Here is a 26,424-nt window from a genome sequence, read left to right as displayed (position 1 = left end):
AGTCAATGATAACTTGGCTATATACACGGGGTACCAGTACCGAGTCGATGATAACTTGGCTATATACACGGGGTACCAGTACCGAGTCGAGGATAACTTGGTTATATACACGGGGTACCAGTACAGAGTCGATGGTAACTTGGCTATATACACAGGGTACCAGTACCGAGTCGATGATAACTTGGCTATATACACGGGGTACCAGTACCGAGTCGATGGTAACTTGGCTATATACACAGGTACCAGTACCGAGTCGATGGTAACTTGGCTATATACACGGGGTACCAGTAGTGAGTCGATGATAACTTGGCTATATACACAGGGTACCAGTACCGAGTCGATGGTAACTTGGCTATATACACGGGGTACCAATACCGAGTCAATGATAACTTGGTTATATACACAGGGTACCAGTAGGGAGTCGATGTGCAGGGGTACGAGGTAATTGAGGTAGATATGTATATATAGGTAGAGAAAGTGACTAGACAACAGGATGATAATAAACTGTAACAGCAGCGTATGTGATGAGTCAAAAGAGGTTAGTGTAATAATGGTCAATGCAGATAGTCCAGGTAGCAATTGGTTAACTATTTAACTAACTGTTTAGCAGTCTTATGGCTGAAGGGTACACGCTGTTCAGGGTCCTGTTTGTTCCAGACTTGGTGCTCCGGTACCGCTTGCCATGCGGTAGCAGAGAGAACAGTCTATGACTAGGGTGGTTGGAGTCTTTGGCAATTTTTATAGAGGTCCTGGATAGCAGAGAGTTCGGTCACAGTGATGTACTGGGCCGTTCTCACTACCCTCTGTAGCGCCTTGTGGTTGGATGCAGAGCAGTCTCCATACTAAGCGGTGATGCAGCCAGTCAAGATGCTCTCAATGGTGCAGCTGTAGAACTTTCTGAGGATCTGAGGGCCTATGCAGAATCTTTTCAGCCTCCCGAAGGGGGAGGCACTGTTTCCTCGACTGTGTTGGTGTGTGTGGACCATGTTAATTCCTTAGTGATGTGGACACGAGGAACTTGAAGCTCTCCACCTGCTCCACTACAGCCCCGTGTATGTGAATGGAGGTATGCTCGGCCTCCGTTTCCTGTAGTCCACGATCAGCTCCTTTGTCTTGCTGACGTTGAGGGGCACGTTGTTGTCCTGGCACCACACTGCCAGGTCAATGACCTCCTCCCTGTAGGCCGTCTCATCGTTGTCGGTGGTCAGGCCTACCACCGTCTCATCGTCGTCGGTGGTCAGGCCTACCACCGTCTCATGGTCGTCGGTGGTCAGGCCTACCACCGTCGCGTCGTCGTCGGTGGTCAGGCCTACCACCGTCTCATCGTCGTCGGTGGTCAGGCCTACCACCGTCTCATCGTCGTCGGTGGTCAGGCCTACCACCGTCTCATCGTCGTCGGTGGTCAGGCCTACCACCGTCTCATCGTCGTCGGTGGTCAGGCCTACCACCGTCTCATCGTCGTCGGTGGTCAGGCCTACCACCGTCTCATCGTTGTCGGTGGTCAGGCCTACCACCGTCTCATCGTCGTCGGTGGTCAGGCCTACCACCGTCTCATCGTCGTCGGTGGTCAGGCCTACCACCGTCTCATGGTCGTCGGTGGTCAGGCCTACCACCGTCTCATCGTCGTCGGTGGTCAGGCCTACCACCGTCTCATCGTTGTCGGTGGTCAGGCCTACCACCGTCTCATCGTTGTCGGTGGTCAGGCCTACCACCGTCTCATCGTCGTCGGTGGTCAGGCCTACCACCGTCTCATCGTCGTCGGTGGTCAGGCCTACCACCGTCTCATCGTCGTCGGTGGTCAGGCCTACCACCGTCTCATCGTCGTCGGTGGTCAGGCCTACCACCGTCTCATCGTCGTCGGTGGTCAGGCCTACCACCGTCTCATGGTCGTCGGTGGTCAGGCCTACCACCGTCGCGTCGTCGGCAGACTTAATGATGGTGTTGGAGTCGTGCGCGACCTCGTATTCGTCAGTGTGTAAATCCTCTGTGCTGCTGAGCCAGGAGGGAGCTTCAGAGACTCAATACCCTGCTATTATCCTATTAGTTGTTACACTGCTGGTGAAGCCAAATCTACTGTCATTCTCAGGGTGTGAGTGTGGGCGTGTCTGACAGCCAGGTCCCTCATCTGTGGTAAATGAATGCCAAGAAAAAAAGTCTAAAATCCTTATTAGTGACACTGTCTCCTTTTTCATTTAATTATCCTCAATTAATCACGCCTTTTAGAATTATCCACTACAGTGGAATTCATTGATGAGTACCAAAATGATTATTTTAATGTTTTGTGCCGCTGCCGCGCCTTGGCAGCAGTTTTCTGCCCAGAGGTGTGTGTGTATCTCTCTTTTTCTCTGTGTGTGTGTGTGTGTGTGTGTGTGTGTGTGTGTGTGTGTGTGTGTGTGTGTGTGTGTGTGTGGCACGTGCACCAAGTACATGTATGCACACGCACACACGCTTGAGTTTGCCTGAATTAGCCTCCCTTCCCTCTTGCATCCAAGCTGCACATTTGCCGTAATTACTACTTTACATGACCTTAATTTGGAGACGGAGGGCTGTAGTAATGACGATGTGTGGCGGGGGCTCTCTGCCTCTCTGCCTTCGCTAGAGGAGGATGTGGTTAAGATGCTCAACAAAAATAATTGGTCCGAGGCGATCGTAAGATCCCCCCCCCCACCCCCACACTAATTCTCCTGTAATAGAGGACCAATAGCATCATCTCTAGTCATCTACCTCCTGTGTTTCTCTCATCTACTCACGGTCTCTGAATGTAATCGCAGACTCCATTTTGTTGAATAAAAGGTGGCGTTGAATTAAAGGTGACCTTTTGATTGTGGAGCGTATTCGCCTGACTGTAGAACTTGGTGCTCATACTCTATTCTCACACACACACACACACACACACACACACACACACACACACACACACACACTCACACTCACACTCACACACACTCTCACATTCACACACACTCTCACATTCACACACACACACACACATTCACACACACTCTCACATTCACACACACACACACACATTCACACACACACTGTTGGAGCCCGTTATGTCTGCTCCGAGCCCTGTGGTGTGTTTGTAGTGTGGTCCAGATAGCTCAGTGTCTAAGGTGCTGGGTTCAATTCCCTCACGTCATGTGACATGTGCTTTGGATGGAAGGAACTGTGGAGTTTTGTTATGATGGTGAAGATTACTATTCTTTTTATATTAGTATTGTTTTTAATATAATTCTGACTGTTTTATTTGCTGGTATACTGCAGCGCATAGAGAAACAGGTCTGTTTAGAATTACATTATGTCTGACTTTCACCATTCAGTCGTTCTGCAGATAAATTCCGTTTTAAAACACAGATGATAAATGAAAGTGTTGTAGATTTAGCCCGTCTCCCTTAATTCATCGCCAGGGGAATAGTGAAGCAGACAGTTGAAAATGAAGCTGCAATTTATAAAACAGAAATCATTCCTCAACACATTTTGTGTATTGATCTTTGCAGCCTTGCATGCGTAGTCCCTGATCTCACTTTAACTATGGATCGCTTTCTGTTAGGCATACGATATGTGTACCATCATTTACGCAAGCTACATACGTACATTATGAAGCACATGCTCATATAGGCTATGAATCCCTGCCAAAGTTCATGTTGATTTGCACTAATTTGACATGATTCCAATGGGACTTTATGGAGATTCAAAGTAACAGTAAAATAATGCCAAGTCTTGTTTTAAATCAAATAAAACAGCCAATGAGTTGTAATGTGTGAACAAGGATAATATGAGTTGTAATGTGTGAACAAGGATAATATGAGTTGTAATGTGTGAACAAGGATAATATGAGTTGTAATGTGTGAACAAGGATAATATGAGTTGTAATGTGTGAACAAGGATAATATGAGGTGTAATGTGTGAACAAGGATAATATGAGTTGTAATGTGTGAACAAGGATAATATGAGTTGTAATGTGTGAACAAGGATAATATGAGTTGTAATGTGTGAACAAGGATAATATGAGTTGTAATGTGTGAACAAGGATAATATGAGTTGTAATGTGTGAACAAGGATAAAATATATGATCCTGTTGGATGAGTGGTCAGAACATTTACCATTAAAATAATTGGCACAGATACACAGTCATCAACATGCATTAGATTTATATGATATGGGGGGGGGGGGGGGGGGGGGGCAAATGAAGAGGATTCGTTTGTTTTGGCAGGGTCGTGTGTGTGTGTGTGTGTGTGTGTGAACGTGCTATGTAGCGGTCCTGTCACACTCGTTTCGTGGTTCAGTGTTTTTGTGAGGTCAGAGGTTGTCATGGTAGAACCACACGGCAGGAGTGTGTTTGTGTATTAATGTGTACAGTGCAGAAGGTATTCATACCCCTTGACTTATTACACATTTTGTTGTTAGAGCCTGAATTCAACATTTTATAAATATATATTTTTTCCTCACCCATCTACACACAATACCCCATAATTCAGTGGTTGTAAAGATGGGGAGAGGTCTGGCCGTAATAAAGAGATGCTCTGCTTTTTTGACACCACACTCCAAAAGCAAGTTCTGCAGACTCTAGTTTTGTCTGATCTTGATTATTGTCCAGTCGTGTGGTCCAGTGCTGCAAGGAAAGACCTAGTTAAGCTGCATCTGGCCCAGAACAGAGCGGTACGTCTTGCTCTTCATTGTAATCAGAGGGATGATATAAATACTATCCATGCCAGTCTCTCTTGGATAAGAGTTGAGGAGAGACTGACTACATCACTTTTTATTTTTATTAGAAACATGAATGTGTTGAAAATCCCAAATTGTTTGCATAGTCAATTTACACACAGCTCTGACACACACACTTATCCCACCAGACATGCCACCAGGGGTCTTTTCATAGTCCCCAAATCCAGAACAAATTCAAGAAAACGTACAGTATTATATAGAGCCCATATTGCATGGAACTCCGTTCCATCTCATATTGCTCAAATAAACAGCAAACCTGGTTTCAAAAAACAGATAAAGCAACACCTCACGGCACCATCCTCTCCCCTATTTGACCTGGATAGTTTGTGTGTATGTATTGATATGTAGGCTACGTGTGCCTTTTTAAAAATGTATGTAGTTTTGTCCTTGAGCTGTTCTTGTCTAATGATGTTCTGTATTATGTCATTCTGTATTATGTTTCATGTTTTGTGTGGACCCCAGGAAGAGTAGCTGCTGCTTTTGCAACAGCTAATGGGGATCCTAATAAAATACCAAATAATGACGAAGTAAAAACATGTTTTTAGAAATTTTGCACAGTTATTGAAAATTAAATACACATCTCATTTACTTAAGTATTCACACCCCTGAGTCACCACTTCGGCAGCATTTACAGCTGTGAGTCTTTCTGGGTAAGTCGAAGAGCTTTCCACACCTGGACTGTAAAACATTTGCCCATTATTATTTTCAAACTTCTTCAAGATCTGTCAGATTGGTTGTTGATCATTGCTAGACAACCATTTTCAGGTCTTGTCATAGATTTTTCGAGTAGATTCAAGTCAAAACTGTAACTCGCACACTCAGGAACATTCACTGTCTTCTTGGTAAGCAACTATATTTGTCCTTATGTTTTAGGTTATTGTCCTGCTGTAAGGTGAATTCATCTCCCAGTCGCTGGTGGAAAGCAGATTGAATCAGGTTTTCCTCTATGATTTTGCCTGTGCTTAGCTCCATTCCGTTTATTTTTTATCCTGAAAAACTCCCTGTTCCTTAAAACAATTACAAGTATACCCTTAACATGATGCAGCCACCACTATGCTTGAAAATATGGAGAGTGGTACTCAGTAATGTTTGGGCCAAATCCATAACATTTTGTATTCAGGACAAAAATTGAATTGCTTTGCCACATTTTTGCAGTATTACTTTAGTGCCTTGTTGCAAACAGAATGCATGTTTTGGAATATTTTTATTCTGTACCAGCTTCCTCCTTTTCACTCTGTCATTAAGGTTGATATTGTGGAGTAACTATAATGTTGTTGATCCATCCTCAGTTTTCTCCTATCACAGCCATTAAACTCTGTAACTGTTTTAAAGTCACCATTGGCCTCATGGTGAAATCCCTGAGCGGTATCCTTCCTCTCTGGCAGCTGAGTTAGGAAGGACGCCTGTATCTTTGTAGTGACTGGGTGTATTGATACACCATCCAAAGTGTAATGAATAACTTCATGCTCAAAGGGATATTCACTGTCTGCTTTTTGTTGTTGTTGTTGTACCCATCTACCAATAGGTGCACTTCTCTGCGAGGCACGAGAGAACCTCCCTGGTTTTTGTGGTTGAATCTGTGTTTGAAATGCTTGACTGAGGGACCTTACAGATATTTGTATGTGTGGGTTACCGAGATGAGGTAGTTATTAAAACATCATGTTAAACACTGTTATTACACACAGACTCCATGCAACTTACTACTTGACTTGTTAAGCACTTTTCCTCCTGAACTTATTTAGGCGTTGCCATAACAATGGAGTTGAATACTTATAGACATTTCAGCTTTTCATTTAAAAAACAGAATTCCACTTTGACATTATGGGGTATTGTGTGTAGGCTAGTGACAAAAAATATAAATGTCATCCATTTTAAATTCAGGCTGTAACTCAACAAAATGTGGGAAAAGACAAGGGGTGTGAATACTTTCTGATTGCACTGTATATTTCTATGACATACACATAATGACCTGTGATGCTCTATCTGGTCAGGGGGCTTTGGCCTGGGCAGGCTGTCTGTCTGAGGGATGGGGTGTGATGAGGGTGGTGTTCTATGGGGAGGGGGAGGGGGGGGTGACAGGGATCCTGACAGCGCCCTGGCCCCTCGTCCATCAGCGCGCTAATTTAATTATCCTAATTATGGTCGCCATGGCAAGTCGCGCGCACCGCTGCAGCCGCCCCCGTGTCAGAGCCGGGACGCAGTGCTTCGTTAGCACACACTAACGAGCTGAGAAGCCTCGCTGTCCTCTTGCTGGAACACACACACACACACACACACACACACACACACACAGAGAAGCATTCACACATACTCACGCGCTCCAGGGACACTGATTTACGGTATTGTCACTGTCATATACCTTTTATTGCTGTAATTAGCTACTGTGTTATAATGGACACAGTCAGGATTCTGATGCCACTGTATTTCACCAAGTCTAGAAGTTCTGAATCCGTTCATTCCAGATCAACAATAGAGAACTATGAAATCAGTCAACTTGTTGATGGAACCGTGCATGGTGAAAGTGATTACGACAACCAATCCAAATGAACTGGCTTCTGTGGAGCAAAGTAGATCCTATCACCTCTATACCTGTATCTCTGAATGACATTCACACTAGTGTTCAGCTCTGCTGCTCTCTTTAAAGTGAGACAGCATTTTAACAGTTCTATAATAATATAGAGTGGGAAGGCAGCAGTGCATTTGGACTGTGTGTTTACAGGCCGTTGCAACAGCGAGACTTTAGATCATTACAACTTATTCTGCAAAAGCCATAAAACACTTCACAGTCCAATTGATCAAATAACCATGAAAAGGTAGACTCTCTCTCCCTCAGTTATACACAGCAACAAGAACAACAACTAATGCTAGCCAGAGCGAAATCTAACGAAGAAACATTAGATAAACCCTCTCAGACTTTTTCAGCTTGTTGGCCTTCAAAATTACACTGATAAACAATGGGGAATTGTAGCCTCCTCGTCCTACAGCTTGCCTGCCATGCTGCATGCTTGTTCCAACCAACAACCTAACTGGCTAAAGTCGGCTAGCAACTTCCAGACACAAATGAGGACAACACCTCACTCTGACCATTTTACTTGCCGTAGCAGAGCTGGTTAGGCTGTTTACATGTTATCTAGAGCGTTCTTGACTAACTATAAATTCTTCTGCCTACGTTTACTGACACCGGTCATTTTTCAGCAGGTGTTGCGCGTTCGTAAATTCATCAGTTATTCTGCGCTCTGACACACTCAGACGAGAGTGCTCTGAAATCGAGTAGATAGCCAGAGTGAATTTGCGAATGTAAGATACATGCTAACTGTATAACAGTCGTTCATGTTCTTGCTAGCTAACCAAATGACTCCTGCATCTCTAGCTGTGTGTAGCCACTGAAAACGATATGAGGGGAAATAGACACACTCACCCACTCCTCCAATGACATGACATCCTCCTAGCAGCTAGCTAGCTATCTATCTAATGTTATGCTCTGTGTGTTTAGCTTGCTACATAAATAGATACGCTAGCCTATTAGCCACGTTATGACTGACTTGTGATCATCGCCCTTCCTAGTTTGATCTTATTGACATTCCCAGCCTTAGTTACATTCGTTAGTCATGGAAACTGAAACAGTGCTTCCCAAATGGAGGCAGCAAACAATGTACCAGGCCAGCTGTGATTTACAACCTGATAGCAATATTTTTTGGACTACCAAGAAATCTATTGGTGAATTATATGAATCATGCATTGAACTGCATCCATCTATTCTGCCAACAATGTCTTACTGTACGTCATGGAATGTTGAGTCACACAGAACATATTTTTTAAAACCTCTTATAAAGTTGGTTTTTGCAGCATAAACTGTGAATTTGATATTTTTGACTGATATTATGATTCTGTTTCATATCTGCATATCTGTCAGTTCCACTTTAACCCAGTGTATTCACATGTACGCTAGTTACCATGGCAACATACATATCCATTGTTTCCAAAATGCCGACCAGATATCTATCTCATCTGTGGAAACAGAAGGGGCCCATGTCCTTTTTCTGGCTGTGTTCCTCAGTCCTCACACACACAGAGGGAAATGAGTGTCTGTCAAGATGAGGGCGGTTATTAAGACACATTAGCTGTGGATTGTTTTGATAACAAATCTAAGGGCCTGTCGGAGTAGATCAGTGTTTCCCCTGGCCTGGCGGCACAGCAGACGAAGACAGACATGAGGCGCTGCAGCAGTACACAACACTATCCATGTGTGACCGTACGTAGCTCTTGTGGGGCCTCTGTGTCTGTATGTCAATGTGGGGCCCTTATTTTGGTTGACGTGGGCCTCGTCTGTCCATGCGATGTGGGGCCCCTGGCAGAGAGAACGAGAGAAAAGATAGTGAGTAAGAGGGCAGGTCTAATGGAGGATGGTCTAATTACTGGGTTATAAATGAGGTACAATAGTGACCTTTTCCCCAGTGGATCCCTGGCAGGCGCCACACACACACACACACACACACGGCAGGCCACAGCTAGCGCCTCATTATCTGACACGTTAGCTCCTTCTGACTCATTAGTTAATATTTATAGCAGGCCTTCACTAACCACCCTGACCGCACCCTCACCACCACTTTCTCTCTCTCGCTCTGTGTGTGTCTGTCCCTCTCTCTTTTTTCACACTCTGTCCAGTTGGGTGTTGGAGGGAAAAGGTTAGCTGTCTCACCTCCTCAGCCTGTTAGCTGTCTCACCTCCTCAGCCTGTTGGCTCTCTCCCTCCTCAGCCTGTTAGCTCTCTCCCCCCTCAGCCTGTTAGCTCTCTCCCCCCTCAGCCTGTTAGCTCTCTCCCCCCTCAGCCTGTTGGCTCTCTCCCCTCCTCAGCCTGTTGGCTCTCTCCCCTCCTCAGCCTGTTGGCTCTCTCACCTCCTCAGCCTGTTGGCTCTCTCACCTCCTCAGCCTGTTAGCTCTCTCCCACCTCAGCCTGTTAGCTCTCTCCCCCCTCAGCCTGTTAGCTCTCTCCCCCCTCCTCAGCCTGTTAGCGCTCTCCCCCCTCCTCAGCCTGTTGGCGCTCTCCCCCCTCAGCCTGTTGGCGCTCTCCCCCCCTCCTCAGCCTGTTGGCTCTCTCCCCTCCTCAGCCTGTTGGCTCTCTCACCTCCTCAGCCTGTTGGCTGTCTCCCCCCTCCGCAGCCTGTTGGCTGTCTCCCCCCTCCTCAGCCTGTTGGCTATGTACCCCCCCCCCCCCCCCCAGTGTATTTCACACACAATCATAATGCACAATTGGTAAACAAACTCTTTGACCTGTACCGGAGCACCAAGTCTAGGCCTAAAAGGCTCCTAAACAGCTGCTACCCCCAAGCCATTAGACTGCTAAACAGTTATTCAAATGGCTATTTACATTGACCCGCTTTTTTACGCTGCTGCTACTCACTGTTTTATTATCTATACATAGTCACTTTACCCCGACATATACATATTACCTCGACTAACCTGTACCTCCGCACTTTGACTCGGTACCAGTACCCCCTGTATATAACCTCGCTATTGTTATTTTATTTTGACAAATACAATTTTAATTTAATAAAAAAACAAAAAACGAATGACAATAACAGTGTAGACCAGTGTTTCTCAAACTAGGGGTCTGAACCCCATGAGGGGGTCGCCTGATTTTGAAAATGGGGTCGCAAGAGAAACTCTGAAATACATTTTACAAATTTTGCTTGGTTCATAGAAACGGGGTTACATCAGTAACCGCCGGCAACCACTAGATACGGTTGTAATAAACAGAACGGTTTCTGTTTTCTCCCTACAAAAGTGGCTCCATCCTTTCGAAAGGTTTCAGCTACAAAATGTTATGACCCCATCACTGAAAGATCAGACTCTCAGGAACACGGATGTGTCTCCTGTTACCCTCTACGATACCCACAAGCCTTATTAGAAGAGAGTGGGCAAGACCAGGCATTACATCTACTGTCACAGCTACTGTCAGACTGGTTTGTAATAGACTGTCATAGCCCCAATTTGAATAAGTAAACATTGGCTGTTTTTTACACGGAGGTGTCATTAAAATCGTTTGATCAAAATGGTGAACCCCTGGTGTAGACTATATAAACATACTTCCATATGATGCCTGGAAGGCTGACTGGTGTTAAAATGCATTAAGTTACCTGGTCTGTAGCAGTTAGCTCTGGGCTGTCCTCTCCTCCAGTCTGCCTGGTCTGTAGCAGTTAGCTCTGGGCCCTCCTCTCCTCCAGTTAGCTCTGGGCTGTCCTCTCCTCCAGTCTGCCTGGTCTGTAGCAGTTAGCTCTGGGCCCTCCTCTCCTCCAGTTAGCTCTGGGCTCTCCTCTCCCCCAGTCTGTCTGGTCTGTAGCAGTTAGCTCTGGGCCCTCCTCTCCTCCAGTTAGCTCTGGGCTCTCCTCTCCCCAGTCTGTCTGGTCTGTAGCAGTTAGCTCTGGGCCCTCCTCTTCTCCAGTCTGCCATAAATCTGATCAGAGGGGAGACGTTTCCATTAGAATAAATGGCAGCCTCTCAGAGGAGAAGTAAGATTGATGGTTAAAGTTAAATGGTATTAGCCGTGCAGTTTAAATATTTAACCCAGCCTTATCATAACTGTTCTTAACACTTAAAGTAATATACAGCTCAGGCCTGGCTGTGTGTGTGGACCTGTATCACATATATCTTCTACAGATCAGCTCCGTCTAGTCTACTTCACTGTTGTCCAGTGGCTGGCTGTTATCCAAGGAGGTCTTGTAAAGACCGAGTTATTTCAGAGGTTGTGTTCAGGGTTGTAGGGGAATTCATTGTGTTTCAGTATTGTGATATGGATTCAAACCATCTTTACTGCATGGAAAGAAGATTTTAGCATATGCCGGGATCTCCGGTTATCGGGTTTGATTGAACAATTGGCTCTGCATTTTACCAGTGTTTGACTACCAGGTTCACGGGATTGAACTGGGGACTGAGTTTTACCACAGAGTCTCAGAGGTTTACTGTAGTGTTAACCACAGAGAGAGCAGGTCTAGTTTTACTGTGGTGTTAACCACAGAGAGAGCAGGTCTAGTTTTACTGTAGTGTTTAACCACAGAGAGAGCAGGTCTAGTTTTACTGTAGTGTTTAACCACAGAGAGAGCAGGTCTAGTTTTACTGTGGTGTTTAACCACAGAGAGAGCAGGTCTAGTTTTACTGTGGTGTTTAACCACAGAGAGAGCAGATCTAGTTTTACTGTGGTGTTTAACCACAGAGAGAGCAGGTCTAGTTTTACTGTGGTGTTTAACCACAGAGAGAGCAGATCTAGTTTTACTGTAGTGTTTAACCACAGAGAGAGCAGGTCTAGTTTTACTGTGGTGTTTAACCACAGAGAGAGCAGGTCTAGTTTTACTGTAGTGTTTAACCACAGAGAGAGCAGGTCTAGTTTTACTGTGGTGTTTAACCACAGAGAGAGCAGGTCTAGTTTTACTGTGGTGTTTAACCACAGAGAGAGCAGATCTAGTTTTACTGTAGTGTTTAACCACAGAGAGAGCAGGTCTAGTTTTACTGTGGTGTTTAACCACAGAGAGAGCAGGTCTAGTTTTACTGTGGTGTTTAACCACAGAGAGAGCAGGTCTAGTTTTACTGTAGTGTTTAACCACAGAGAGAGCAGGTCTAGTTTTACTGTGGTGTTTAACCACAGAGAGAGCAGGTCTAGTTTTACTGTGGTGTTTAACCACAGAGAGCAGGTCTCTCCTCCTGCCCTTGGCACGGCCCTCTCACCTGAAGGTAAATGTTTATGACTGGCTCCTCATTAAAACAGAGGCCATTAATGGGCCCAATTAAAACAATGGTTTCATCTCACACCAAATGAAACCCAGCCCTGTTTATTGGGGCTGTGGATAATGGAATCTGAGACTGAGGGAAGAAGGATGTGTTGTTAACCCTGTCCTGCCCAAACTAGATGGACAATGTGATCATCTCTGATAACTTGCTCCGTCTCTTCATTCTTAACAAATATAAGTCCTTGGAAGGAGGATATATTCACAGACATGTTTGTCATTTGTGAGGGATCTTTCCTAGTACTGCCATACAGCTTTGTACCCATTTCCAGAAAGTTCAACTCACTCAAGAAAAAGGTTAAACTGGAGAATAGAAGTCTATGAAGTTTGCATTTTCTAGTTGTTAGTTTGTAAAAGGAGCGTTCCCCTCCATCTGAGAGATGTATATTTGAACAGCTGAACTCCTACGAGGCCCCTCCCCCCTACCCTCCAGTGGGCCGGATCAATGGCCTCAATCACCACGGAGATGACGGAACGTTTGAATATCCCTCCCTGATTGGGCCAGAGCGCTGGGCCTGGGGATCGATAGGAGGCAGCTGAGCACCCATTGATTGGCATTGCCCTTTTCAATAACACTGATAGCCCGCTCTCTCTCTCCTCTCCTGTATAATAATTGTGAAATAATCACTGGAGCTGTTAGCAGGTAAGGGGTGTGTGTGGAAGGCGGACGGGGGCTCTGCTGTGGACCAGATAGATAGGAGATTCACAGGACAGGGCTGCTGGAGCTGCCTGCGTCAGCATTATGAGAAGTAATGGACTGTTCTGGTCTGAACCATTAGCTAGTGTTCTCAGGCTCTCTCCTCTCTCCATTTCTCACTCTCGTTCTCATCTCCATCTCTTCCTTCGATTAGTTGGTCTAGCGCTCTCTCTTCTCTCCATTTCTTTCTTTTTTTCTCTCTTTTTTCTATTAGGTTGTCTAGCCCGCTATGTGTCTCCGAGAATAGACCCTCTGAATGATGACTGTGTTGTGTTGTTGCAGTGGCCCAGAAGATCGTGGCGACCAGGAAGAAGCAGCAGCTGTCCATTGGTCCGTGCAAGTCCCTCCCTAACTCCCCTAGCCACTCCTCTGTGTGTTCTGCACAGGTGGCTGCAGCAGTACACATCAGCCAGGTAGGTACACACACATAAATACATTTACCGACAGACACCATTTACTGACACACAAACAAAATGGCCACATTGAGGTCCTTGACTACATTCCCTTGTCCATATGTGTTCTTCCTCCCTCTACCACCCTTTACCACCCTGTCACCCTGTCCTGTCTTCAATACACACACTCCACACACACACACACACACACACACACACACACACACACACACACACACACACACACACACATACACACACACCCTTTACCACCCTGTCCTGTCTTCGATACACACACACCCTTTACCACCCTGTCCTGTCTTCGATACACACACACACACCCTTTAACACCCTGTCGTGTCTTCGATCCACACACACACACACACACACACCACACACCGTTTCCCACCCTGTCGTGTCTTCGATCCACGGCGCTCAGTCCCCCATGGATTTGTCATTAAACCAGCATCATTCAGCTTGTCTCCATAGCCCAGCTCATCCCCTGAGAATCAGGGTTGTTTTCACTAAGTAACAGTTCTCTCCTACTGCAGAATGGCCCTCAGTGTGTCTTCAATGCTACCCATAATCCTCTCCCAAGCTGGGGCTCTTGTTGTACAGTAGAGTGTTAAGGAATCTAGGAGGAGTGATGGAGGTTATGAGTGACACAGATCTAGTGTCTGTTATTATGAAGAGGATATACTGTACCAGCTGTATACTAGTGTAGTGTCTGTTATTATGAAGAGGATATACTGTACCAGCTGTATACTAGTGTAGTGTCTGTTATTATGAGGGGGGGATGCTGTACCAGCTGTATACTAGTGTAGTGTCTGTCATTATGAAGAGGTTAAACTGTACCAGCTGTATACTAGTGTAGTGTCTGTCATTATGAAGAGGTTATACTGTACCAGCTGTATACTAGTGTAGTGTCTGTTATTATGAAGAGGTTATACTGTACCAGCTGTATACTAGTGTAGTGTCTGTTATTATGAAGAGGTTATACTGTACCAGCTGTATACTAGTGTAGTGTCTGTTATTATGAAGAGGATATACTGTACCAGCTGTATACTAGTGTCTGTTATTATGAGGGGGGGATGCTGTACCAGCTGTATACTAGTGTAGTGTCTGTCATTATGAAGAGGTTATACTGTACCAGCTGTATACTAGTGTAGTGTCTGTTATTATGAAGAGGATATACTGTACCAGCTGTATACTAGTGTAGTGTCTGTTATTATGAAGAGGTTATACTGTACCAGCTGTATTACTAGTGTAGTGTCTGTTATTATGAGGGGGATGCTGTATACTAGTTAGTGTCTGTCATTATGAAGAGGTTATACTGTACCAGCTGTATACTAGTGTAGTGTCTGTTATTATGAAGAGGATATACTGTACCAGCTGTATACTAGTGTAGTGTCTGTTATTATGAGGGGGGATGCTGTATACTAGTGTAGTGTCTGTTATTATGAAGAGGATATACTGTACCAGCTGTATACTAGTGTAGTGTCTGTTATTATGAAGAGGATATACTGTACCAGCTGTATACTAGTGTAGTGTCTGTTATTATGAAGAGGATATACTGTACCAGCTGTATACTAGTGTAGTGTCTGTTATTATTATGAAGAGGTTATACTGTACCAGCTGTATACTAGTGTAGTGTCTGTTATTATGAAGAGGTTATACTGTACCAGCTGTATACTAGTGTAGTGTCTGTTATTATTATGAAGAGGTTATACTGTACCAGCTGTATACTAGTGTAGTGTCTGTCATTATGAAGAGGGTTATACTGTACCAGCTGTATACTGGTGTAGTGTCTGTTATTATGAGGGGGGGATGCTGTACCAGCTGTATACTAGTGTAGTGTCTGTTATTATGAAGAGGATATACTGTACCAGCTGTATACTAGTGTAGTGTCTGTTATTATGAAGAGGTTATACTGTACCAGCTGTATACTAGTGTAGTGTCTGTTATTATGAAGAGGATATACTGTACCAGCTGTATACTAGTGTAGTGTCTGTTATTATTATGAAGAGGTTCTACTGTACCAGCTGTATACTAGTGTAGTGTCTGTTATTATGAAGAGGTTATACTGTACCAGCTGTATACTAGTGTAGTGTCTGTTATTATTATGAAGAGGTTATACTGTACCAGCTGTATACTAGTGTAGTGTCTGTCATTATGAAGAGGTTATACTGTACCAGCTGTATACTGGTGTAGTGTCTGGTTATTATGAGGGGGGATGCTGTACCAGCTGTATACTAGTGTAGTGTCTGTTATTATGAAGAGGATATACTGTACCAGCTGTATACTAGTGTAGTGTCTGTTATTATGAAGAGGTTATACTGTACCAGCTGTATACTAGTGTAGTGTCTGTTATTATGAAGAGGTTATACTGTACCAGCTGTATACTAGTGTAGTGTCTGTTATTATGAAGAGGATATACTGTACCAGCTGTATACTAGTGTAGTGTCTGTTATTATGAAGAGGTTATACTGTACCAGCTGTATACTAGTGTAGTGTCTGTTATTATGAAGAGGATATACTGTACCAGCTGTATACTAGTGTAGTGTCTGTCATTATGAAGAGGTTATACTGTACCAGCTTGTATACTAGTGTAGTGTCTGTTATTATGAAGAGGTTATACTGTACCAGCTGTTTATTACTTAGTGTAGGGTCTGTTATATGAAGAGGATATACTGTACCACTGTATACTAGTGTAGTGTCTGTTATTATGAAAGGATATACTGTACCAGCTGTATACTAGTGTAGTGTCTGTTATTATGAAGAGGATATACTGTACGCAGCTGTATACTAGTGTAGTGTCTGTTATTATTATGAAGAGGTTATACTGTACCAGCTGTATACTTAGTGTAGTGTCTGTTATTATGAAGAGGTTATACTGTACCAGCTGTATACTAGTGTAGTGTCTGTTATTATTATGAAGAGGTTATACTGTACCAGCTGTATACTAGTGTAGTGTCTGTCATTATGAAGAGGTTATACTGTACCAGCTGTATACTAGTGTAGTGTCTGTATTATGAGGGGGGATGCTGTACCAGCTGTATACTAGTTTAGTGTCTGTCATTATGAAGAGGTTATACTGTACCAGCTGTATACTAGTGTAGTGTATGTTATTATGAAGAGGGGATGCTGTACCAGCTGTATACTAGTGTAGTGTCTGTTATTATGAAGAGGTTATACTGTACCAGCTGTATACTAGTGTAGTGTCTGTTATTATGAAGAAGATATACTGTACCAGCTGTATACTAGTGTAGTGTCTGTTATTATGAAGAGGTTATACTGTACCAGCTGTATACTAGTGTAGTTGTCTGTTATTATGAGGGGGGGATACTGTACCAGCTGTATACTAGTGTAGTGTCTGTTATTATGAAGAGGTTATACTGTACCAGCTGTATACTAGTGTAGTGTCTGTTATTATGAAGAGGGGATGCTGTACCAGCTGTATACTAGTGTAGTGTCTGTTATTATGAAGAGGTTATACTGTACCAGCTGTATACTAGTGTAGTGTCTGTTATTATGAAGAGGATATACTGTACCAGCTGTATACTAGTGTAGTGTCTGTTATTATGAAGAGGTTATACTGTACCAGCTGTATACTAGTGTCTGTTATTATGAGGGGGGGATGCTGTACCAGCTGTATACTAGTGTAGTGTCTGTCATTATGAAGAGGTTATACTGTACCAGCTGTATACTAGTGTAGTGTCTGTTATTATGAAGAGGATATACTGTACCAGCTGTATACTAGTGTAGTGTCTGTTATTATGAAGAGGTTATACTGTACCAGCTGTATACTAGTGTAGTGTCTGTTATTATGAGGGGGATGCTGTATACTAGTGTAGTGTCTGTCATTATGAAGAGGTTATACTGTACCAGCTGTATACTAGTGTAGTGTCTGTTATTATGAAGAGGATATACTGTACCAGCTGTATACTAGTGTAGTGTCTGTTATTATGAGGGGGGATGCTGTATACTAGTGTAGTGTCTGTTATTATGAAGAGGATATACTGTACCAGCTGTATACTAGTGTAGTGTCTGTTATTATGAAGAGGATATACTGTACCAGCTGTATACTAGTGTAGTGTCTGTTATTATGAAGAGGATATACTGTACCAGCTGTATACTAGTGTAGTGTCTGTTATTATGAAGAGGTTATACTGTACCAGCTGTATACTAGTGTAGTGTATGTTATTATGAAGAGGATATACTGTACCAGCTGTATACTAGTGTAGTGTCTGTTATTATGAAGATGATATACTGTACCAGCTGTATACTAGTGTAGTGTCTGTCATTATGAAGAGGTTATACTGTACCAGCTGTATACTAGTGTAGTGTCTGTTATTATGGAGAGGATATACTGCACCAGCTGTATACTAGTGTAGTGTCTGTTATTATGAAGAGGATATACTGTACCAGCTGTATACTAGTGTAGTGTCTGTTATTATGAGGAGGGATGCTGTACCAGCTGTATACTAGTGTAGTGTCTGTCATTATGAAGAGGTTATACTGTACCAGCTTGTATACTAGTGTAGTGTCTGTTATTATGAAGAGGATATACTGTACCAGCTGTATACTATTGTAGTGTCTGTTATTATGAAGAGGTTATACTGTACCAGCTGTATACTAGTGTAGTGTCTGTTATTATGAGGGGGATGCTGTATACTAGTGTAGTGTCTGTCATTATGAAGAGGTTATACTGTACCAGCTGTATACTAGTGTAGTGTCTGTTATTATGAGGGGGGATGCTGTACCAGCTGTATACTAGTGTAGTGTCTGTTATTATGAAGAGGTTATACTGTACCAGCTGTATACTAGTGTAGTGTCTGTTATTATGAAGAGGATATACTGTACCAGCTGTATACTAGTGTAGTGTCTGTTATTATGAAGAGGTTATACTGTACCAGCTTTATACTAGTGTAGTGTCTGTTATTATGAAGAGGATATACTGTACCAGCTGTATACTAGTGTAGTGTCTGTTATTATGAAGAGGATATACTGTACCAGCTGTATACTAGTGTAGTGTCTGTTATTATGAAGAGGATATACTGTACCAGCTGTATACTAGTGTAGTGTCCTGTTATTATTATGAAGAGGTTATACTGTACCAGCTGTATACTAGTGTAGTGTCTGTTATTATGAAGAGGTTATACTGTACCAGCTGTATACTAGTGTAGTGTCTGTTATTATGAGGGGGGATGCTGTATACTAGTGTAGTGTCTGTCATTATGAAGAGGTTATACTGTACCAGCTGTATACTAGTGTAGTGTCTGTTATTATGAAGAGGATATACTGTACCAGCTGTATACTAGTGTAGTGTCTGTTATTATGAGGGGGGATGCTGTACCAGCTGTATACTAGTGTAGTGTCTGTTATTATGAAGAGGTTATACTGTACCAGTTGTATACTAGTGTAGTGTCTGTTATTATGAGGGGGGATGCTGTACCAGCTGTATACTAGTGTAGTGTCTGTCATTATGAAGAGGTTATACTGTACCAGCTGTATACTAGTGTAGTGTCTGTTATTATGAAGAGGTTAAACTGTACCAGCTGTATACTAGTGTAGTGTCTGTTATTATGAAGAGGTTATACTGTACCAGCTGTATACTAGTGTCTGTTATTATGAGGGGGGGATGCTGTACCAGCTGTATACTAGTGTAGTGTCTGTCATTATGAAGAGGTTATACTGTACCAGCTGTATACTAGTGTAGTGTCTGTTATTATGAAGAGGATATACTGTACCAGCTGTATACTAGTGTAGTGTCTGTTATTATGAAGAGGTTATACTGTACCAGCTGTATACTAGTGTAGTGTCTGTTATTATGAGGGGGGATGCTGTATACTAGTGTAGTGTCTGTTATTATGAAGAGGATATACTGTACCAGCTGTATACTAGTGTAGTGTCTGTTATTATGAAGAGGATATACTGTACCAGCTGTATACTAGTGTAGTGTCTGTTATTATGAAGATGATATACTGTACCAGCTGTATACTAGTGTAGTGTCTGTCATTATGAAGAGGTTATACTGTACCAGCTGTATACTAGTGTAGTGTCTGTTATTATGGAGAGGATATACTGCACCAGCTGTATACTAGTGTAGTGTCTGTTATTATGAAGAGGATATACTGTACCAGCTGTATACTAGTGTAGTGTCTGTTATTATGAGGGGGGATGCTGTACCAGCTGTATACTAGTGTAGTGTCTGTCATTATGAAGAGGTTATACTGTACCAGCTGTATACTAGTGTAGTGTCTGTTATTATGAAGAGGTTAAACTGTACCAGCTGTATACTAGTGTAGTGTCTGTTATTATGAAGAGGATATACTGTACCAGCTGTATACTAGTGTAGTGTCTGTTATTATGAAGAGGTTATACTGTACCAGCTGTATACTAGTGTAGTGTCTGTTATTATGAAGAGGATATACTGTACCAGCTGTATACTAGTGTAGTGTCTGTTATTATGAAGAGGTTATACTGTACCAGCTTTATACTAGTGTAGTGTCTGTTATTATGAAGAGGTTATACTGTACCAGCTGTATACTAGTGTAGTGTCTGTTATTATGAAGAGGTTATACTGTACCAGTTGTATACTAGTGTAGTGTCTGTTATTATGAGGGGGGATGCTGTACCAGCTGTATACTAGTGTAGTGTCTGTTATTATGAAGAGGTTATACTGTACCAGCTGTATACTAGTGTAGTGTCTGTTATTATGAAGAGGTTATACTGTACCAGCTGTATACTAGTGTAGTGTCTGTTATTATGAGGGGGGATGCTGTATACTAGTGTAGTGTCTGTCATTATGAAGAGGTTATACTGTACCAGCTGTATACTAGTGTAGTGTCTGTTATTATGAAGAGGATATACTGTACCAGCTGTATACTAGTGTAGTGTCTGTTATTATGAGGGGGGATGCTGTACCAGCTGTATACTAGTGTAGTGTCTGTTATTATGAAGAGGTTATACTGTACCAGCTGTATACTAGTGTAGTGTCTGTTATTATGAAGAGGTTATACTGTACCAGCTGTATACTAGTGTAGTGTCTGTCATTATGAAGAGGTTATACTGTACCAGCTGTATACTAGTGTAGTGTCTGTTATTATGAAGAGGATATACTGTACCAGCTGTATACTAGTGTAGTGTCTGTTATTATGAAGAGGATATACTGTACCAGCTGTATACTAGTGTAGTGTCTGTTATTATGAAGAGGATATACTGTACCAGCTGTATACTAGTGTAGTGTCTGTTATTATGAAGAGGTTATACTGTACCAGCTGTATACTAGTGTAGTGTCTGTTATTATGAAGAGGATATACTGTACCAGCTGTATACTAGTTTAGTGTCTGTTATTATGAAGAGGATATACTGTACCAGCTGTATACTAGTGTAGTGTCTGTCATTATGAAGAGGATATACTGTACCAGCTGTATACTAGTGTAGTGTCTGTTATTATGAAGAGGTTAAACTGTACCAGCTGTATACTAGTGTAGTGTCTGTTATTATGAAGAGGTTATACTGTACCAGCTGTATACTAGTGTAGTGTCTGTTATTATGAAGAGGTTATACTGTACCAGCTGTATACTAGTGTAGTGTCTGTTATTATGAAGAGGATATACTGTACCAGCTGTATACTAGTGTAGTGTCTGTTATTATGAAGAGGTTATACTGTACCAGCTGTATACTAGTGTCTGTTATTATGAGGGGGGGATGCTGTACCAGCTGTATACTAGTGTAGTGTCTGTCATTATGAAGAGGTTATACTGTACCAGCTGTATACTAGTGTAGTGTCTGTTATTATGAAGAGGATATACTGTACCAGCTGTATACTAGTGTAGTGTCTGTTATTATGAAGAGGTTATACTGTACCAGCTGTATACTAGTGTAGTGTCTGTTATTATGAGGGGGGATGCTGTATACTAGTGTAGTGTCTGTCATTATGAAGAGGTTATACTGTACCAGCTGTATACTAGTGTAGTGTCTGTTATTATGAAGAGGATATACTGTACCAGCTGTATACTAGTGTAGTGTCTGTTATTATGAGGGGGGATGCTGTATACTAGTGTAGTGTCTGTTATTATGAAGAGGATATACTGTACCAGCTGTATACTAGTGTAGTGTCTGTTATTATGAAGAGGATATACTGTACCAGCTGTATACTAGTGTAGTGTCTGTTATTATGAAGAGGATATACTGTACCAGCTGTATACTAGTGTAGTGTCTGTTATTATGAAGATGATATACTGTACCAGCTGTATACTAGTGTAGTGTCTGTCATTATGAAGAGGTTATACTGTACCAGCTGTATACTAGTGTAGTGTCTGTTATTATGGAGAGGATATACTGCACCAGCTGTATACTAGTGTAGTGTCTGTTATTATGAAGAGGATATACTGTACCAGCTGTATACTAGTGTAGTGTCTGTTATTATGAGGAGGGATGCTGTACCAGCTGTATACTAGTGTAGTGTCTGTCATTATGAAGAGGTTATACTGTACCAGCTGTATACTAGTGTAGTGTCTGTTATTATGAAGAGGATATACTGTACCAGCTGTATACTAGTGTCTGTTATTATGAGGGGGGGATGCTGTACCAGCTGTATACTAGTGTAGTGTCTGTCATTATGAAGAGGTTATACTGTACCAGCTGTATACTAGTGTAGTGTCTGTTATTATGAAGAGGATATACTGTACCAGCTGTATACTAGTGTAGTGTCTGTTATTATGAAGAGGTTATACTGTACCAGCTGTATACTAGTGTAGTGTCTGTTATTATGAGGGGGATGCTGTATACTAGTGTAGTGTCTGTCATTATGAAGAGGTTATACTGTACCAGCTGTATACTAGTGTAGTGTCTGTTATTATGAAGAGGATATACTGTACCAGCTGTATACTAGTGTAGTGTCTGTTATTATGAGGGGGGATGCTGTATACTAGTGTAGTGTCTGTTATTATGAAGAGGATATACTGTACCAGCTGTATACTAGTGTAGTGTCTGTTATTATGAAGAGGTTATACTGTACCAGCTGTATACTAGTGTAGTGTATGTTATTATGAAGAGGATATACTGTACCAGCTGTATACTAGTGTAGTGTCTGTTATTATGAAGATGATATACTGTACCAGCTGTATACTAGTGTAGTGTCTGTCATTATGAAGAGGTTATACTGTACCAGCTGTATACTAGTGTAGTGTCTGTTATTATGGAGAGGATATACTGCACCAGCTGTATACTAGTGTAGTGTCTGTTATTATGAAGAGGATATACTGTACCAGCTGTATACTAGTGTAGTGTCTGTTATTATGAAGAGGTTAAACTGTACCAGCTGTATACTAGTGTAGTGTCTGCCATTATGAAGAGGTTATACTGTACCAGCTGTATACTAGTGTAGTGTCTGTTATTATGAAGAGGGATACTGTACCAGCTGTATACTAGTGTAGTGTCTGTTATTATGAGGGGGGATGCTGTACCAGCTGTATACTAGTGTAGTGTCTGTTATTATGAAGAGGTTATACTGTACCAGCTGTATACTAGTGTAGTGTCTGTTATTATGAAGAGGATATACTGTACCAGCTGTATACTAGTGTAGTGTCTGTTATTATGAAGAGGTTATACTGTACCAGCTGTATACTAGTGTAGTGTCTGTTATTATGAAGAGGATATACTGTACCAGCTGTATACTAGTGTAGTGTCTGTTATTATGAAGAGGATATACTGTACCAGCTGTATACTAGTGTAGTGTCTGTTATTATGAAGAGGATATACTGTACCAGCTGTATACTAGTGTAGTGTCTGTTATTATGAAGAGGTTATACTGTACCAGCTGTATACTAGTGTAGTGTCTGTTATTATTATGAAGAGGTTATACTGTACCAGCTGTATACTAGTGTAGTGTCTGTCATTATGAAGAGGTTAAACTGTACCAGCTGTATACTAGTGTAGTGTCTGTTATTATGAAGAGGTTATACTGTACCAGCTGTATACTAGTGTAGTGTATGTTATTATGAAGAGGGGATGCTGTACCAGCTGTATACTAGTGTAGTGTCTGTTATTATGAAGAGGTTATACTGTACCAGCTGTATACTAGTGTAGTGTCTGTTATTATGAAGAGGATATACTGTACCAGCTGTATACTAGTGTAGTGTCTGTTATTATGAAGAGGTTATACTGTACCAGCTGTATACTAGTGTCTGTTATTATGAGGGGGGGATGCTGTACCAGCTGTATACTAGTGTAGTGTCTGTCATTATGAAGAGGTTATACTGTACCAGCTGTATACTAGTGTAGTGTCTGTTATTATGAAGAGGATATACTGTACCAGCTGTATACTAGTGTAGTGTCTGTTATTATGAAGAGGTTATACTGTACCAGCTGTATACTAGTGTAGTGTCTGTTATTATGAGGGGGGATGCTGTATACTAGTGTAGTGTCTGTCATTATGAAGAGGTTATACTGTACCAGCTGTATACTAGTGTAGTGTCTGTTATTATGAAGAGGATATACTGTACCAGCTGTATACTAGTGTAGTGTCTGTTATTATGAGGGGGGATGCTGTATACTAGTGTAGTGTCTGTTATTATGAAGAGGATATACTGTACCAGCTGTATACTAGTGTAGTGTCTGTTATTATGAAGAGGATATACTGTACCAGCTGTATACTAGTGTAGTGTCTGTTATTATGAAGATGATATACTGTACCAGCTGTATACTAGTGTAGTGTCTGTCATTATGAAGAGGTTATACTGTACCAGCTGTATACTAGTGTAGTGTCTGTTATTATGGAGAGGATATACTGCACCAGCTGTATACTAGTGTAGTGTCTGTTATTATGAAGAGGATATACTGTACCAGCTGTATACTAGTGTAGTGTCTGTTATTATGAGGGGGGATGCTGTACCAGCTGTATACTAGTGTAGTGTCTGTCATTATGAAGAGGTTATACTGTACCAGCTGTATACTAGTGTAGTGTCTGTTATTATGAAGAGGTTAAACTGTACCATCTGTATACTAGTGTAGTGTCTGTTATTATGAAGAGGATATACTGTACCAGCTGTATACTAGTGTAGTGTCTGTTATTATGAAGAGGTTATACTGTACCAGCTGTATACTAGTGTAGTGTCTGTTATTATGAAGAGGATATACTGTACCAGCTGTATACTAGTGTAGTGTCTGTTATTATGAAGAGGTTATACTGTACCAGCTTTATACTAGTGTAGTGTCTGTTATTATGAAGAGGTTATACTGTACCAGCTGTATACTAGTGTAGTGTCTGTTATTATGAAGAGGTTATACTGTACCAGTTGTATACTAGTGTAGTGTCTGTTATTATGAGGGGGGATGCTGTACCAGCTGTATACTAGTGTAGTGTCTGTCATTATGAAGAGGTTATACTGTACCAGCTGTATACTAGTGTAGTGTCTGTTATTATGAAGAGGTTAAACTGTACCAGCTGTATACTAGTGTAGTGTCTGTTATTATGAAGAGGTTATACTGTACCAGCTGTATACTAGTGTAGTGTCTGTCATTATGAAGAGGTTATACTGTACCAGCTGTATACTAGTGTAGTGTCTGTCATTATGAAGAGGTTATACTGTACCAGCTGTATACTAGTGTAGTGTCTGTTATTATGAAGAGGATATACTGTACCAGCTGTATACTAGTGTCTGTTATTATGAGGGGGGGATGCTGTACCAGCTGTATACTAGTGTAGTGTCTGTCATTATGAAGAGGTTATACTGTACCAGCTGTATACTAGTGTAGTGTCTGTTATTATGAAGAGGATATACTGTACCAGCTGTATACTAGTGTAGTGTCTGTTATTATGAAGAGGTTATACTGTACCAGCTGTATACTAGTGTAGTGTCTGTTATTATGAGGGGGGATGCTGTATACTAGTGTAGTGTCTGTCATTATGAAGAGGTTATACTGTACCAGCTGTATACTAGTGTAGTGTCTGTTATTATGAAGAGGATATACTGTACCAGCTGTATACTAGTGTAGTGTCTGTTATTATGAGGGGGGATGCTGTATACTAGTGTAGTGTCTGTTATTATGAAGAGGATATACTGTACCAGCTGTATACTAGTGTAGTGTCTGTTATTATGAAGAGGATATACTGTACCAGCTGTATACTAGTGTAGTGTCTGTTATTATGAAGAGGATATACTGTACCAGCTGTATACTAGTGTAGTGTCTGTTATTATGAAGAGGTTATACTGTACCAGCTGTATACTAGTGTAGTGTATGTTATTATGAAGAGGATATACTGTACCAGCTGTATACTAGTGTAGTGTCTGTTATTATGAAGATGATATACTGTACCAGCTGTATACTAGTGTAGTGTCTGTCATTATGAAGAGGTTATACTGTACCAGCTGTATACTAGTGTAGTGTCTGTTATTATGGAGAGGATATACTGCACCAGCTGTATACTAGTGTAGTGTCTGTTATTATGAAGAGGATATACTGTACCAGCTGTATACTAGTGTAGTGTCTGTTATTATGAAGAGGTTAAACTGTACCAGCTGTATACTAGTGTAGTGTCTGCCATTATGAAGAGGTTATACTGTACCAGCTGTATACTAGTGTAGTGTCTGTTATTATGAAGAGGGATACTGTACCAGCTGTATACTAGTGTAGTGTCTGTTATTATGAGGGGGGATGCTGTACCAGCTGTATACTAGTGTAGTGTCTGTTATTATGAAGAGGTTATACTGTACCAGCTGTATACTAGTGTAGTGTCTGTTATTATGAAGAGGATATACTGTACCAGCTGTATACTAGTGTAGTGTCTGTTATTATGAAGAGGTTATACTGTACCAGCTGTA

At 41.9% G+C, this 26,424-nt stretch overlaps 1 protein-coding gene across 2 annotated transcripts in view; it reads left to right on the top strand.

The window, feature by feature from the left end:
• Positions 1–26,424, top strand: part of LOC120051455 (arf-GAP with GTPase, ANK repeat and PH domain-containing protein 1) — a 175,544-nt gene that overhangs the window by 145,061 nt on the left and 4,059 nt on the right. For both annotated transcript variants that reach the window (XM_038998319.1, XM_038998318.1), the window contains exon 7: positions 13,485–13,615. In XM_038998319.1, coding sequence (XP_038854247.1) covers positions 13,485–13,615 — 131 coding nt within the window. The remainder of the gene's footprint in view (positions 1–13,484; positions 13,616–26,424) is intronic.

Source organism: Salvelinus namaycush, chromosome 7, assembly GCF_016432855.1.
Source record: "Salvelinus namaycush isolate Seneca chromosome 7, SaNama_1.0, whole genome shotgun sequence".
In the NCBI taxonomy this organism is placed as follows: domain Eukaryota; kingdom Metazoa; phylum Chordata; class Actinopteri; order Salmoniformes; family Salmonidae; genus Salvelinus; species Salvelinus namaycush.
This window is presented reverse-complemented; position numbering and strand designations above follow the sequence as displayed.